At 41.1% G+C, this 14,897-nt stretch overlaps 2 protein-coding genes across 12 annotated transcripts in view; one reads left to right on the top strand and one right to left on the bottom strand.

Annotated features, from left to right (window-relative positions):
• The window catches only part of LOC144283277 (uncharacterized), a 66,484-nt gene extending 53,646 nt beyond the window's left edge, over window positions 1-12,838 (top strand). For 5 of the 8 annotated variants that reach the window (XM_077847132.1, XM_077847131.1, XM_077847137.1 and 2 more), the window contains 2 exons: window positions 609-800; window positions 12,475-12,835. In XM_077847132.1, the coding sequence (XP_077703258.1) occupies window positions 609-622 (14 nt within the window). In that variant the 3' untranslated portion in view covers window positions 623-800; window positions 12,475-12,835. Of the gene's footprint in view, window positions 1-608; window positions 801-1,457; window positions 1,578-12,474 lie in introns of all 8 variants that reach the window. The other 3 variants (XM_077847133.1, XM_077847135.1, XM_077847139.1) reach the window with 2 other exon arrangements.
• The window catches only part of FER1L6 (fer-1 like family member 6), a 156,382-nt gene that overhangs the window by 84,707 nt on the left and 56,778 nt on the right, over window positions 1-14,897 (bottom strand). For all 4 annotated transcript variants that reach the window (XM_077847127.1, XM_077847128.1, XM_077847130.1 and 1 more), the window contains 4 exons: window positions 9,445-9,553; window positions 8,613-8,796; window positions 3,982-4,102; window positions 1,640-1,740 (listed from right to left, as the gene is read on the bottom strand). In XM_077847127.1, coding sequence (XP_077703253.1) covers window positions 1,640-1,740; window positions 3,982-4,102; window positions 8,613-8,796; window positions 9,445-9,553 — 515 coding nt within the window. The remainder of the gene's footprint in view (window positions 1-1,639; window positions 1,741-3,981; window positions 4,103-8,612; window positions 8,797-9,444; window positions 9,554-14,897) is intronic.

Below are 14,897 nucleotides of genomic sequence, written 5' to 3'. Positions count from 1 at the left end.
TGCCCACAAATGGTTTCTAAAAATATGAGATCATGAAGCTTTTCAAAGATGCTTAAAGAGAATTGCAGGTGGCATTTAGCTCACAGCAGGAATAGCACCGATACACATTGCTTCTATAATGAGAAATGAAAAAGTAAGATTGATAGAAAGAAAATATATATATTTATTTGGTTTTTATCCTTTTTAAAGCAAAAAATGACAGGTAATTGAGAAATTAGGAAGGATAGAACTTATAAAGCAGAACACTAGCATTTATCTACTTAGCTACCCCTTATCTACTAGTTTTTGCCTTCCATCAAATAAATCTCTGCCACTTCATTGCTGCCATTATGACAAATTCTCATTTTTGCTTAAGTCTTGAGCTAATTAATTTCAAGTGTTAGTCTAGGTCATTTCTTTATGTGATAGGCAGCTCCTACAATGGCCCCCAGTGACCTCCTTCTTCTGCTCTTCATGCCATTGGGCAGTTCCCTCTCTTTGAATGTGCACTGGACCTAGTGACTTGCTCATAGTAGAGTATGTAAGAGTGATGAGATGTCACTTCCAAGATTAGGTTATACAAGACCATGATTTCCATCTTGCTGACATGTTCTCTCTGACTCTTTCAGTTTGCTCACTCTGATGAAGTCAGCTGCCATGTCATGAGAGGTAGCCCACATGGTAAAGAATTGAGGCTAACTTCCAACCAATAGCCAGCAGGGAACTGAAAGTCCTCAACCCAACAGCCCGTGAAGAACTGAATTCTGCAAATAACCATATGAGTGGTCTTGGCAGTGAATCCTGCCCACTGGAGCCTCAAGGTAACTGCAGCCTCCCTCAGTCAATGCCTTGACTGTAGGAGTTTCTGAGAGGGTCTCAGCAAGTGACCCAGCTAAGCCACACCTGGACTCCTGACTCACACAAACTCAGATCAATACTATGTTAAGCCACTAAAATTGGGAATTATTTGTTACTTTCTAAAAAGCATTTAATATACTCTATTTTTAAATCTTCTGTTATATTGTTTGCCACCTGGAATCAGAGTCCTTATGTGGTGCTTATTGTGCTATATAAAAAATTCTATTAAATGGCATTTGAGGGACTTCTGGGTGGCTCAGTGGTTCAGTGTCTGCCTTCAGCTCAGGGCATGATCCCGGGGTCCTGGGATGGAGTCCCACATAGGGCTCCCTGCAGGGAGCCTGCTTCTCCCTCTGCCTATGTCTCTGCCTCTCTCTGTGTATATCTCATAAATAAATAAATAAATAAATAAATAAATAAATAAATAAATCTTTTAAAAAATGGTATTTGATATAACTTATCCACCTAATTGTCAAATAGCTGCTGAGTAGCTACCAAATGTTAGGAAGCATGCTGGGCATAACACTCCTAGCATTTTTCTTGTTTCATTTAAAAGTCTCTGCAGTGAGTCTTTCTTTTCTTCTCTCTCTTTTTTTTTCCCCCTTTGCTTTATGCTTTAGTTAAATGTCAGGAAGCAACAGTGAAGCCAGAAGTGCCACTAAATTACTGAACAAAGTAAAGATGGATAGAGCTCTATAAAATGGCCATCTGAATGCATAGAAAATCAACTCTTTTCTAAGGTAATTAAAAGCTGATTCCATATAAGCTCAGCAACTCATATGCCAGCTGTTTCTCCCAGTACCTGCTTTGACTGATGAAGTCACTAAGCACTGTCTTCATTTTCTCTTCTGATGCTGTCTCTGAAATCTTGATCAATTCTCTTGCTTCTTCTATACTCTCTTCCTGAAAACAAATCATAGAGGTGGAGGGATGAGAGGCAGAAGGAGACACTCTAGCAGAGACACTGATTGTACTATCTCAGACATACTATTCTGCTGATTTTGTGTTTTAGAAATGAATGAAGAGTTTCCTCATTTTCTTATGCCCTATCTGGGAAATGCTACTGCATTCTAACTTTGAACCTTGTTTTTCTTAACTGGAATCGTTCCAAATACAAGTCATCTCCTGTGTTGTTCAAATTCATAATGTCTATCCAGATCATTTCCTAATGGGGAACCATTTACTTAGTCTATCCTGTGGGGAAACCTCATGTCAGGAAATACCTAACAAAATAGAGTAAATTAGATACAATTATTTAAAAAAAAAAAAACTTCAAAAGCAGTGTTTAAGTTGATTGGTTATATAGGAATATAGTAATACTGAATAATCCTGAATTTCAAGGGTTATCAATTCTTCTGATTATAGGGGTTTGAGCAGGGGGTGAAGTGTTATAGAGGAGGAGGACAGGTTGCATATGATAATTGCTATATGCTTGTGTATTTAATAATCATACTTTTCTTTTTTAGGCCTAAAGGCTGTATTCCATTTAGTGGCTTGGAGGGATAGGACACTTAAAAGGAAATATGTATGTTATCAATGCTTTTCTAAAATTTACAAAAACCACATTATCTACTACACATCAAAGTTTGATGTCTGGAGACACACATTTCCCTTTTTCCCCAAGGCAAAATGCAGAGTGGTTAAAAATTTATGTGTAGGTCAAACTACCTCTGTTCAAATCCAGGCTCTATTCTTACAAGTGAACTAACCCCCTTATGCCCAGTTTCCCATAAAATCAGATAATAATAGCGGCTACCTATAGCACCATAGAGAGGTGTGGACTTCTTCAAACACTACTTAGTGCTTAGTAAACATTCAATCACGTTAGCCACGATATGCCAAGTGTGGCAGGGATCCTGGCACTGAGAAAGGAATTAGAAATGAATGAAAAGGCAGTTGTGGTCTCTAGGGAAATATTCTGCTTTGTTTTGTCAGGACTTTTAGAAATAAACTCTCTCTTTTGCCTGAAGGAGAAGCAAAATCAGCCTTACAAAGCGAGTCTACACCTCCACATAATGTGGAGGTCCTCTACCCCCTTTAGGCTCTACCTCCATGATGCCTGGATTCCCCAAGGCCAGCAGCGATTCTCTGTTTCACACAACTAAAGACAGAATGACAAAGCAAATGAGAGAGAGAAATTTGTTCTTTCCTTAGAATAGGTTGTCATGGAATGAGAGGGTCACCTGGTGAGGCATGGCGGGACAGAAAGTAGAGGGCGCTCCTTGGAGCTGTGTATGCACTAAGAGAAATGTGAGAGAGGCAGAGCCGCAAAAGGCAGGCTCAAGAGCCCAAAGAAGCAGAGTTCCCAGGAGTGCCTTCCTCCCCAGGGTTGAGTAGAACAAGCCAGCAGTCACTGCATATTGGCTCTGTCATAAATACTCCCAAACATTCAATCCCTCAAATAACTCTCGGCCCTTTTCAGGTGTCAGGTCTTATGCCAGTTGCCAAAGAAGAGTGGGAAATGGTTATTGAACAAATAAACACACAAATCAATTGTAAAGTACAGAGAGCTCTGAAGGTAAAGCGCAGAGTATTGCAAGAGAGGAAAAGGGGGAGAAGCCAGAAGTCTTTTCTGAGGAAGTAGTTGAAACTGAGCTGTGGAGGTGGATGGGTGATATGGGAGAAGCGTGGAGGGGAAAAGTAGCTCAAGATGAGGGAACAGCATGGAGGTGGAAATCAGGCATGCAGAAACTTCGTTCTTCAAGAAACTAAAAGTCCAACGTGCTTGGGACAAAAGAGAGAGTATGTGAGAGGCAGGACTGGAGAGGTGGCGGGACTTCACCGTGTAGGCGATTCTCCATGTTAAGGACTTAGAATTTTTTATGAGTTGAAGCCTTGATCTAACAATTTTGTGAGAAAGTTGTCAATCTGCCTTTTGAAGATAAGGAAAACAGCCTATCCCTAGGTCCTATAACGTTAAGAAGTAGAGCAGGGATTCTAATCCAGATATTTCTATTTAAAGTAAAAATGTATTCTCATTCCCCTACATCCACAGGGTAGGAACTCTGTGCCTTCCAATGCAGCAGCTGCAATTTATTTGTATTTAAATTGAGGTCAAAGCCCTCTCCTAAGTGAAAAGGAGGCACCCTCTCCTTGCCTCCATCCACCCAGTGTTCAAATCCATCACCTTTGAGAGTCACCTACCAGTAGGTCTGCCATTTTCTCCAGCATGTTGGACCAGTGCAGCCTAAAGGTCTGGTCTCCCCAAGAACTGATGAAATAGACACAGGGCTTCTTGGCTTCAAAAGGCAAATAGTTGTAATTCCTGTGAAAACAAGTTTGGTCTGGACATTAGTTGGCAACTGGTATTTTTCAGGCAATTCCAGCCACATGTTCATGTTTTTTACATTCTGAATGGGATGAAGGAGGCGGTGGCAAAACAATCAAACTATTAACTCCTTTCTAACTGGGGACCTACGAACAATAAACAATGAATAGATATGTAGTGATAATGGTGAGATACTAACAGCTACAGTCATCAGACCCAAGGCAAAGCCTAGAGCTGAGCACCAGGGGGCAGGGTTTATCAGGCAAACCTTCTGCAAGGAGGAACTTTTCTTTCCGGTTGAAAAGAGAAGAGAAGGAGAAAAACTAACATTTTCCCTTTAATGTCTACAAGATACACACTGTGTGAAAATCAATTGAGATAACATGTGAATGAACTTTAAGAGCGTCACATATTATTAATGATGATGAAGCATGTTCCGCAATCTAAACTGGAGCAACCATGCTGCCATCTAGGCATGCATGCATCCATGCATCCATGCATCCCTCCATCCATCACTCATCTATTTGTCCTCTGTCCATCCATGCATCTATCCGTCCATCCATTCATCCATCTATCCATCCATCCATTCATGCATGTATCCAAAATTTACCGCTGCCAGGCTTTGGGGCTGATAATGCAGGTGACACACTTGGCTAAGAAGAGACAAAAGGAAAAAAAAAAAAAAAAAAAAAAAAAAAAAAAAAAAAAAAAGAAGAGACAAAAGGGATGGCAACATAGCTAAAGGGGAGATTTGGAGCCAAAAGAAACATTTGAGGATGACGGTTGGATATGCTTAAAAGCTGATGAGAAAAAGATAGTCAACATGGTGAGATTAAAGACACAAAAGAAGGAATTAATTCATCAGTTTTGCTCCCCCAGGAAAAAGGGAATGGGGTGAGACAGTAAAGTGGGAGAAGTGTGGCAAAAAGTTGAAGTTCTCTGTCAAATGACAGCTATATCCTTGACTAGGTTTTCCTCAAGCCTCCTGTAATTTTCCTACAAACAGCTGGGACTGAGAAGAGAAACAGGGAAGGAAAGCCAAGGCAAAGTTCTTGGAATGGGCACTGTGAGATGTGTGGCTCTATTAATGTGGATGGTGTTTGGAGTCACATATATGTAGAGGCAGAGAAAGGAGAGGCAGAGGGAGAGAAAGCTTTGTTTTCATTCCAGAAAACTAAGGAGAAGTTCAGCCTGAAAGAATGGGTGGTTGTTCTTTTTAGCTCTCCAACCCAAATTTCTTCTGGGGACCATAAAGTTAGCAAAGGTGTCCTATAGTCTATTCTGCAAAAAATAAATCAGGAAGCATCCATTTAGAAGAGAAGCCAAATAAATTCTTGGCAGAACCTGAGGTTGTTATTATAGCAGGAAACAATAAATAAATAAATAAATAAATAAATAAATAAATAAATAAATAAATAAATAAGTTAGAAATCAAACTGTGCTTCCATTTCTTTTAAAATTATTGTACTGAGAACCCAACAAGATACATTTTGGCCCAAAATTGTCTTTTGTTCTAAGGTTTCTATGGTTCAGATTATTTTGTGCTAATGATGTTCAGGGACTCTGTCTTTTGGATTCCCAGAGTTCTCCTAGTCATACTGGATCTGGGACTGGGATGCTGTGGGTCTCAGGCAAACTCACTACAGATGGAGCACAGCAGATGGGAGTACACCATGAGGGCACTGTGCTGCCAGTGGGAAAAGAAGGCTGCCAGTTTGAATGGCTGCCCTGACACAAGACCAGCCTTGTGACTTTGGGCAAGGGTAGCCCTAGAGTCCTGAGAATGAAATGATGAACTGCTATGAGTGTTCTGTGCTTCATCTCATTCTGAACTCCAGCCCAACACATAAATCATATGTGAATGCATGTGCTTTGTAAAACTGTAAAGCCTAGAACAAACTCAAGGAAGCATTTTAATGAAGGCAACACACAACTCAATTATATGCGTGAATGTGTGTGTGCATGAATGTGCATGCTTCTGTGTGTCCATGTATCCATGCACACATGTGTCTATCATAGACATAGGATCTTCCAATGCAGCTCCTGCCACTCTGGTTTGCCACTATGTCAACAGAACCTCAATATAGTGACTGAGAAATATTCCTGAGAGACAGAAAGTCCAAGAAACAGCATGATTAATCTTGGTCTCCTTGAGCCAGCTGGCCAACACTAATATGAGGTCCATCCAGGAGTGCTTTGATATTTCTGATTTCCTCCCCAAAACATTCCCATACTAGATCTGACATTTTCAACCATCATCAAAAATGGGCTAGTCCAACAAGGGAGGGGAGGTTTTCCCTGCCTGGTCCCAATAAAAGGATGAACAGTATCTCTGAGTTGTCTCAGAAAAGTATCCCTGAGTTTTCACATCCAGTGATAAGATCAACTTATTGATCTGTAATAAGTTGACTCATTGATCAACTCAGTTTTGAGAATAGACAAAGAAACCATCAAAAGACTTGGAAGTTTGGTTTCCTTGTTGGGTGTGGAAACAAGAATGGACAACCAAATATGGCTTCCAGGGAGCAAAAAAACATCTCAAGGAAGGTGGTCTATGGGAGGGACAGGATTTAGAAAATATAGGACACACTCAAAAATGAGCTAATAAACAGCTAAGATTATTTTTACTCACTCCTTCATACTTTGTCCCAAACACTCTCTTTCCACTGCTTAAACCCCTTCCCATCCTTTAGGATATTACTTTTTCCGTAACCTTTCTCAACTCCTCACCTCCTCCCCAGGGAAAGTAAGTTACTCGCCTCCTCTCTCCGTCCCCATAGTACCCTGTTCCAAATCCAGTTATGGTAATTCCTTAACTCATTCAAAAACATCTATGAGGACCTATTACATTCCAGGCTTAGAGAAGAACAGATACACAGGTTAATAAGACACAGTCCCTGTACTCAGAGTGCTCAGAGTCTCATAGGAGACAGACAAATAAAAACATCCTAATGCAGTGTGATTGGTACTTGGTGGAGGGGAGTCCAGAAGTCCAATCAGACTTGGGATTCAAGGAAAAGAATGTAAGCTTAACCTTGAAGGGTGATGGGAACCAGAAGTTCTGACAAGGAGGCTTGTTGACTGGCAGAGGGAAGAGCATAGTCAAAGGCCCAGAAGCAGCAAATAGCAGGACACATTTGGCGAACCACTAGAGACATTGAGTGTCTGAAGGGATGGCGGAGTGTGGGGAGTGACTGGAGACGACGGTAGAGAAGTAAATGGGGATGGAGACAACAAGGTGTGGCCTTTAAAAATAATCCTGAAAGCCACAGGCAGCCAATGAATGATTTCAGAGTAACTGGCTCTGATAGATAGTTTGGTGAATTTCTTGAAGAAGATCTGAGTCAGATAGGAAGTTTTTAGAATAATCCAGTTCAAAGATGCCAATGGCCAGAAATAAAGAAATGGCAATCAATATGAGAAATAGTTGAGAACCAAAATTGACCAGACTTCATTGTTGACTGGATGTGGGAAGGAAGGGAAAAGAGGGCAGCTGCCAGCTTTCTGGTATGTGGTTCAGAGGACACAGAGAATGGTAGGGCCAGTCCATGAGATGGGAAAGATAGAAAGAGGAGCAAAGTTGTCTATGGAGACGATGAACCTGCTACAACCTTGGGACATCCAATAGGGGTGTTTGCATCTGCTGCTCAGAGAAGAGGGCTTTCTGGGGAAACGTGTTTGGGAGTCCTTATTATCCTGACAGTGCTCAGTAAGCTATGGGCCTGTGCCCAGAGAGAGTGTCTAGGTCAGGAAGAGTGGAGAGAGTGAAGAGCACCAGCAGTGTAGTTCCAATCTCCTCACATACAAAGGGGGAGAACTATGTTCTCTTATGAGAACCTAATGAGAAGATAAAGGTTTTTCTCATAGCACAAAGCTCAGATTACAGAAAACTCTCCCTGTGTGTGGCTTTGCCTTCTTCTTGTAAATCACGTGGTTGATGCTCAATATCAATTTCTTACAGAGGTCTAGAATTTTACTTTTCTTTGGATGTTGAAAGTTCATGTAGGTTAAGGATAAGTGAGTGTGCATGGAGGTACCCCAGATTTTTCCCAAAATGGTCTTTTCCGCTGGCTGACAGTTGTTTTTTGAGTTCTTTAGTTTGCAGCAAAAACAAGATAAGAAATGATGTATCCAATAATCCCATTTACATAACGGCACAGAGCTCAGATGAATATAGCAACTGTTAATAGGGCTTGGATTGAAATGTTAAATTCTGACCTTCCTACCTTGTTATGTTCAAAGTTATAGATATGGTAATAATAGCCATCATCATTGGTCTGCCCTTAGATGAATAACCGGATGTGACATTTGGAGAGTTGTCAACTTGTCACTTAGGATTCAGTAGAGTGTCACTGACCATGTTGCCCCTGTTCATGCCTTGCTCCCATAACTGAGATTAAAAAATGATGTTTTTTGTTTTAGGGAAGATCTGAATCAAACAGTCCCAGAAACAGATCAGACTCTCACTGTCAAAACCCTGGCTATTCTCCCCTCCTGTGTCTCCTACCTGTTCCCTTCTGTCACGAGTGGTTTCTTTGGGTGAGTGGTGGAGAGCATAGGGATGGCAACACTGTGGGCTGTATCCCCTTCTCCTTCCTGCAGGAGTGGGAGATTGTCTTCTTCAGCTGATTCAGCTGACTTCTTCTTACTTCCATGATGGGAACCTCCATCAAGCAGGTTCCCAAAATTACCTATAGAGATCACAGCAAGGGGAGAGAGGCCAGGTAGGTGTCAACAAGCAGAATCTGGCTATTTGGCAGTAGGGATCCAAGGTCATATCCTCCCAGGGCAGAGAAATAAGACCTCAGTATGAAGATGGGAAATGTGATCATCAAACCAAAGTAATAAGATTGACAATGATGGTGAGCCATCATCTACATACCTCTTATGTTCTCTTATGTAAAAACTATTTAAGTCACAAATTAACTGGATTCCATCTCTACTTCCTTTGCTCCTTAGGTACTCTCCTGATGTGAATCAAGATCTTCTCTAATGGAATGCTATTTCTTGGAAAGGTTTTCCCAGTCATACAACAGCTCAGGAAGATTTTTGGGAGTTATAATAACAGCATTTATAATATGCACAAGACCTCACATGCATTAACTCATTACATTCTTGCAATAACTCTATGAGGAGTTACCACTATTTTTATGAAGTATGAAAATAAATCTATCCTTCATATATTAACACTAAAGTGAACAAAGAATTGTTCATTTCTTTCTGAGGTGCAACTCTCTGCCAGAATGCTATCACTTCTATGGAAGACACTAACTTATTTATTCAAGAAACAGGTGTAAAGCCAATGCCATATGCCAAGTACTGTGCTTGTTTGCACTTACCAATAGAAACTTCAAAGCTAATAGGTTTATCTCCAATCTTCCGGTCAATCATGGTAGCTTCAAAAAATGTTCCAAAGAGTAAAAATTCCTCATATTTTTCTGGTATAATCTATAGAAGAAAGAAAATATTAGACAAGCCTGGCTCTATTTTTTTTTTAAATTTATTACCAGGAAGCTGAATTAGTGATGTTAACTGGTGCAGGATGATTTATGGGCACTGGAGTTTTGGTGTCAGCCTAGAATGGCACATCATTTCCCCATTAATCAATCAGGCAGGCAGGAACCAGGACCTACAAATTACAAATCTAGATTCAGCCATTTATCTAGAATGATGTAATCTCAATCTTCCGAGTTTCTACCTTGCAATTAAAATCTTTTTTTTTTTTTAATTTATTTTAAAGACAAAGGTTGGCATGTGTATGCTTCTATGGTACTACCAGCAAAACACAGGTCTGGAATGGCCTTCAGGTGAGCAGGCATTTAGAAAACACAGTCACAGGATCAAACCCTTATATTGGAGCATTATTTTATGGATTATACAGGATGGTCACATCCATTATATCTGTTCCTCAAAAACCTTAAGAGGTCAAATCTGGACCATTCCCATTTTACAGGGAAGGGAGCTAAGGAAACTAAACTTAAGGTTGAGTTTAGTAACTTTCCTAAATATTCTGACTACACGCCGGTGCTCTTTGGGCTCCTACGTCATAACCCAACACCTTGCTGCTGCTCAAAGACAGATCTTGCTTCCTGAAACAATGCAAGCCTGGATAAAAGAGACAGGAGGGCTAGGCACTTGCATGAACATCAGCCAATCCAGTGCATCCAGGATGAGCTATAAGTATGTAGGGTCTCAGGATCACATCTGTTTTTACACTGAAAAGGGTCTTGGAGTTCCTCTGCTTCAACTTCCCTCTATCTGAATAAACTAAAGCTCAGGGAGACTAAGGGGCTACCCCAGGTCACAAAGCATGTTGAAATCAGCCAAGATTTGAGGCTTGGCTGCCCTCTCAAGTAGCTTACATTGTGGAAGACAGGACTACTATTTGTAGGTGACTCCTATTGATGTGAAACAGGTTGATGATAGTCCAGGGAGCAGATATAGCTGAAATGTAGCTGACACACTGACACAGCATCACATTTCTGAGCAAAGAGGCTTAATGAGCTACATATAGTCTGTGCTTCCTGGTTTCCCAGTTGGATTTATTAAATTCCATGGAGAAGCAATAAGGTTGGTTTAAGGAAAATAAGTAGTTGTGGCTTTAGAGCTAAGGGCCCCATTCAATCAAGAGCTCTGAATCCTATCCCTCAGAGAGCCAACAGATCTCAAAAAGGTGACGTTTCCTTCACACAGTAGCCTCCTTGCCTTTGACAGCAGCAGGAAATGTTTCTATTGATCAGAAGATATTCGACAGGGTGGGGCCCCAGGGCTAGCTCTTAGTCACAGAGCACACACCCTTCCCACCTGCTGCCACGGTATCCACTGGCTGTAAAGCCACTTATCTTGCCTTCTTGGGGCCAAGTTTACTCTCTGGGAGGAGGTCAAAAAGTATTTGGAGACCTGGTGGGAATATGGTCAATGTAAATAGGAAGAGAGATGTCAGATTTCCTAGCCAGATAAACCTTTCTTCAAACCCCAGTGCTGCTACTTCCAAGCTGGTTGACTTAAGGAAAATCATGTCCACTCTCTGGGTGTCACTTTCCCTGTCTGTGAAATAAACATTGTTGCAGGGCCTACAGGGGGGAATAATGAGACCATCCACGTGGAGCACCTCATATAAAGCCTACACATACAAATGTCACAAGAATGGTAGTTGTGGCAAGTATTTCAATGGATAAAATTAATCTCTTAATTCTACCCATCCTTTGCAGTCTAACTCAAATGGCCTTTTCTTTTGGAAGCATACTTTGACTTCCTGAGTTGGAGAAATTATGATGATAATGTCTCCTGAGCCCTTATTATGCGTCAGATGTGGTATTAAGACCTTTACCTACTTTATCTCATGTAATTCTCAAAACTACCCTAGAAGGGAGATGCTTTTATTCTACCTTTTAAAAGATGAGGACAATGCAAATTGTGAAAATTTAAAACATCTGTCCAAAGTTACTAAATAAGCCTAATATGTGCCAGGCTCCGTTCTTAGCACTTTGTGTATGTTAATTAATTAAATTCTCACTGTGAGCCTATGAAGCAGAGATTATTATTGGAAATAAGTGTAAGGAGCTTATGTCACTTGCCCTAAGACCCAGAGGCAATGTCTCTCTATAGGCTGGGCAGTAACCACTGCCACATCTAAAATCCAGCTGTCTTACTTGAGAACATTTTAATCATAATATTTCACCCACTCCAGGAAATATTAGTCTTTATCTGTAGCTCCTTATTGTACATACCACTTTTTACTTCCTGCACATTTATTTTGTATGACTTACCTCCCTTTCTATATCATAATTTCCATGGAGTCAGACTCTATTTGTATTCCTACCAATATTGAGGATGATGTTTAAAAAAGAAGCTGGTCAGTACATGTTCACAGAATCTGAAAATGAACACATCTACTAGATTGGCTATGCTCTGTGAAAGCTCGGCATAGCAAGATAAGCTTTGACAGTGGTGATGGTGTGAGTTGGAAAAGCCAATGTCACGGGATCTCACTTGTCTAGGGATGCAATGAAACATGGCTGCAGCAAGGGAGATAGGAGCTCAGGACCCCGAAGAGCTAAAAAAGAAGATGCTGCAAGGATAGATATTACCATTACCATATTGGTAAGGGTGAGGTCTGAGCTGTTGAGGCACTGAAGAAGGTAGAAGTCCAGGGTGGTGGTTTTAAAATATGTCCACAAATCCTTGGAAAAACCTCCCTCAAAAGATGAAGCCTAATACTCCTCCCTTTCAATGTGGACTGGGCTTAGTCACTCATTTCTAACAATTAGAATGTGGCATAAATATCAGTATGTGACTACTAAGGGTTTGGTCGTAAAAGACATTGAAGTTTCTGCCTTATTCTCTCTTGGATCACCCACTCCATTCAGGGAGAAGCCAACTGCCATGAAGATACTAAGCAAAGGTCCGTGTGGTGAGGAACCAAGTCCTCCTGGCAATAGCCATAACAGTGCACCATCTTGGAAGTAGATCCCAGAGTTCCAGTCAAGTTGTCAGATGACTACAGCCTCTACCAACATCTTAATTAAACCGTATGGATGGGATGCCTGGGTGGCTCAGCAGTTTAGTGCCTGCCTTCAGCCCAGGGTGTGATCCTGGAGTCCCGGGATAGAGTCCCACATCGGGCTCCCTGCATGCAGCCTGCTTCTCCCTCTGCCTGTGTCTCTGCCTCTCTCTCTCTCTCTCTCTGTGTGTGTGTGTGTGTGTCTCTCATGAATAAATAAATAAAATCTTAAAAAAAAAATACCATGGAAAATTCTTTTTTTTTTTTTTTTTTTTTTTTTACCATGGAAAATTCTGAGCCAGAACCACCAAGCTAGGTATTCCCAAATTCCTCAACCACAGAAAAAATAATCAGTTGTAATTTTAAGTTGCTAAATTTGGGGGTAATTGTTATAGAGCAATAGATAACTAATAAGCTCAGCAAGAAACTGACCACAAACAAGAATCCAAGACGAAGAGACAAAGAAGGAGAAATAAAGGTTTGAATGAGACATGCATTTTTCCTCTCCTACCACCTTCTATCCAAGAGCCAAGATGGGCCCTTGGTCTTGTAAGAAATGTACACTCTAAAAAAAAAAAAAAAAGAAAGAAAGAAAGAAAAAGAAATGTACACTCTACATATATTCCCAACTACCCTTGCTTTCTGCTAGAATTTTTTTTTCAAGGGGCCTCAGCAAAATATCTTGAAGATATTAACATGAGTTAATAAAATCTTCTATTAGGCCCTTTCTACTTGGCTAATTCCTGTCTAGAAAAGATTGGATTGTTTTGACAGTAGGAAAGATTGCTATAGAATCAGATACAGTCAGCTATTAGCATAGGTGGCTACTTAAGGTACCTGGCAAAGTCCAAAAAATGTTTCCAAAGTTAGCATATATTCTGAAAAAATACACATAAATACAATCACATCAAAGCAATGTCAATTCTAACCATAACAAATTGGCAGTACACATTTCCAGAGAATATTTCCCAATATACAAGTTCATAGAGGAGAGCTGAGGAGGTCCACAAAATATCCAAAGTAGGTCCAAAACATAGAGTGGAGAATTCCGAATAAATTATAGCAACAGCCAGTCATAGCAACAGCAAATGTACTGCCTAACTACCATGAATGTGCAAAGAATGCCTATTTAATAGGCATTCCCTCATTTTCCCCCAGGAGATGCCTATGACAAAGAGACTATTACTACCCCATTCTGTTGATGAGTAAACTAAAACATGGAGAGGTATTAGTATCAGAGCCATGAATAGAACCAACCCTCAAGATTTCCAGCCCTTGGAAACAGAGCTCCCACCTCTCCCCCACACTGTTTCTTAATCAGTAAAAATAAGTGGCTCTACCAAGACTATAAGGTGACCCAGACCAGCCATCACCTCCCACCCCAAATGATTGTCTGGTTGACCGGAGGAAACACACTCCCAGAGGCAGAATCATCTAAGTTAAGAGCCAGAATCCACTCACTTCTGTTACTAACAAAACACAGGTTCCTTCATTTGCTTAACTACAAAGCAGTCTTGCTAATCTAAACAGTTGGGATGTGGGGGGCGCTTGGGTGGCTTAGTCAGTTGAGTTCTGACTCTTGATTTTGGCTCAGGTCATGATCTCAGGGTCTGAGATTGAGTCCCGCATTGGGCACTGAGTGTGGAACCTGCTTAGGATTCTCTCACTTGCTCTCTGCCCCTCCCCCAGTCACGTTCATGTTCTCTCTCTCTCTCTCTCTCTCTCTCAAACAAACAAACAGTTGAGGGGATATTCACAGCTTGTATCCATCTCGGAGACCTGGATTTCTTTTCCATCACACAGAAGAACTGGGCTAGAAAAATGCTAACATGTTTTATGTTGAGTGATAAGCATTCCTTTGAATTGTGATTTCCCCTCAGGCTTGGACAGGGGAATGTTTCTCACATTCTTTCATCTCAGTGTGTCACCTTCTCTTGCCCCTCTTTATTCCTCATCCTACATTACCTTACATCCAGAACATACACTAAGCTAATAAAGCTAAACAAAATTAGGACACAGAGCTCAGTCTATCCCCCACCACCCACTTCCACTAGCTCCCCTGGAACACTTTTATTTTCCTTTTACTTTGGTTCTCATGGGACTTTGTGTTTTGGGGTGACACTGGAGGGATTTATCATGAACAGATGGCTGTGATGTCAGGAAGAGGCAGCAGGTCAGCCCAGAATACAGGGCTGGGCCAACACACATTTTGCAGGGGGAATAAGACCTTTGCATACCTGTGGGAGCCTGTGGGAGCTGGGCTGGCAGGTGCTGCCTCCACTCTGGGCT

The sequence above is a fragment of the Canis aureus genome, chromosome 14, assembly GCF_053574225.1.
Source record: "Canis aureus isolate CA01 chromosome 14, VMU_Caureus_v.1.0, whole genome shotgun sequence".
NCBI classification, from domain to species: domain Eukaryota; kingdom Metazoa; phylum Chordata; class Mammalia; order Carnivora; family Canidae; genus Canis; species Canis aureus.
Note: the sequence above shows the minus strand (reverse complement) of the source record. Positions and strands in the feature narration are given on the sequence as shown.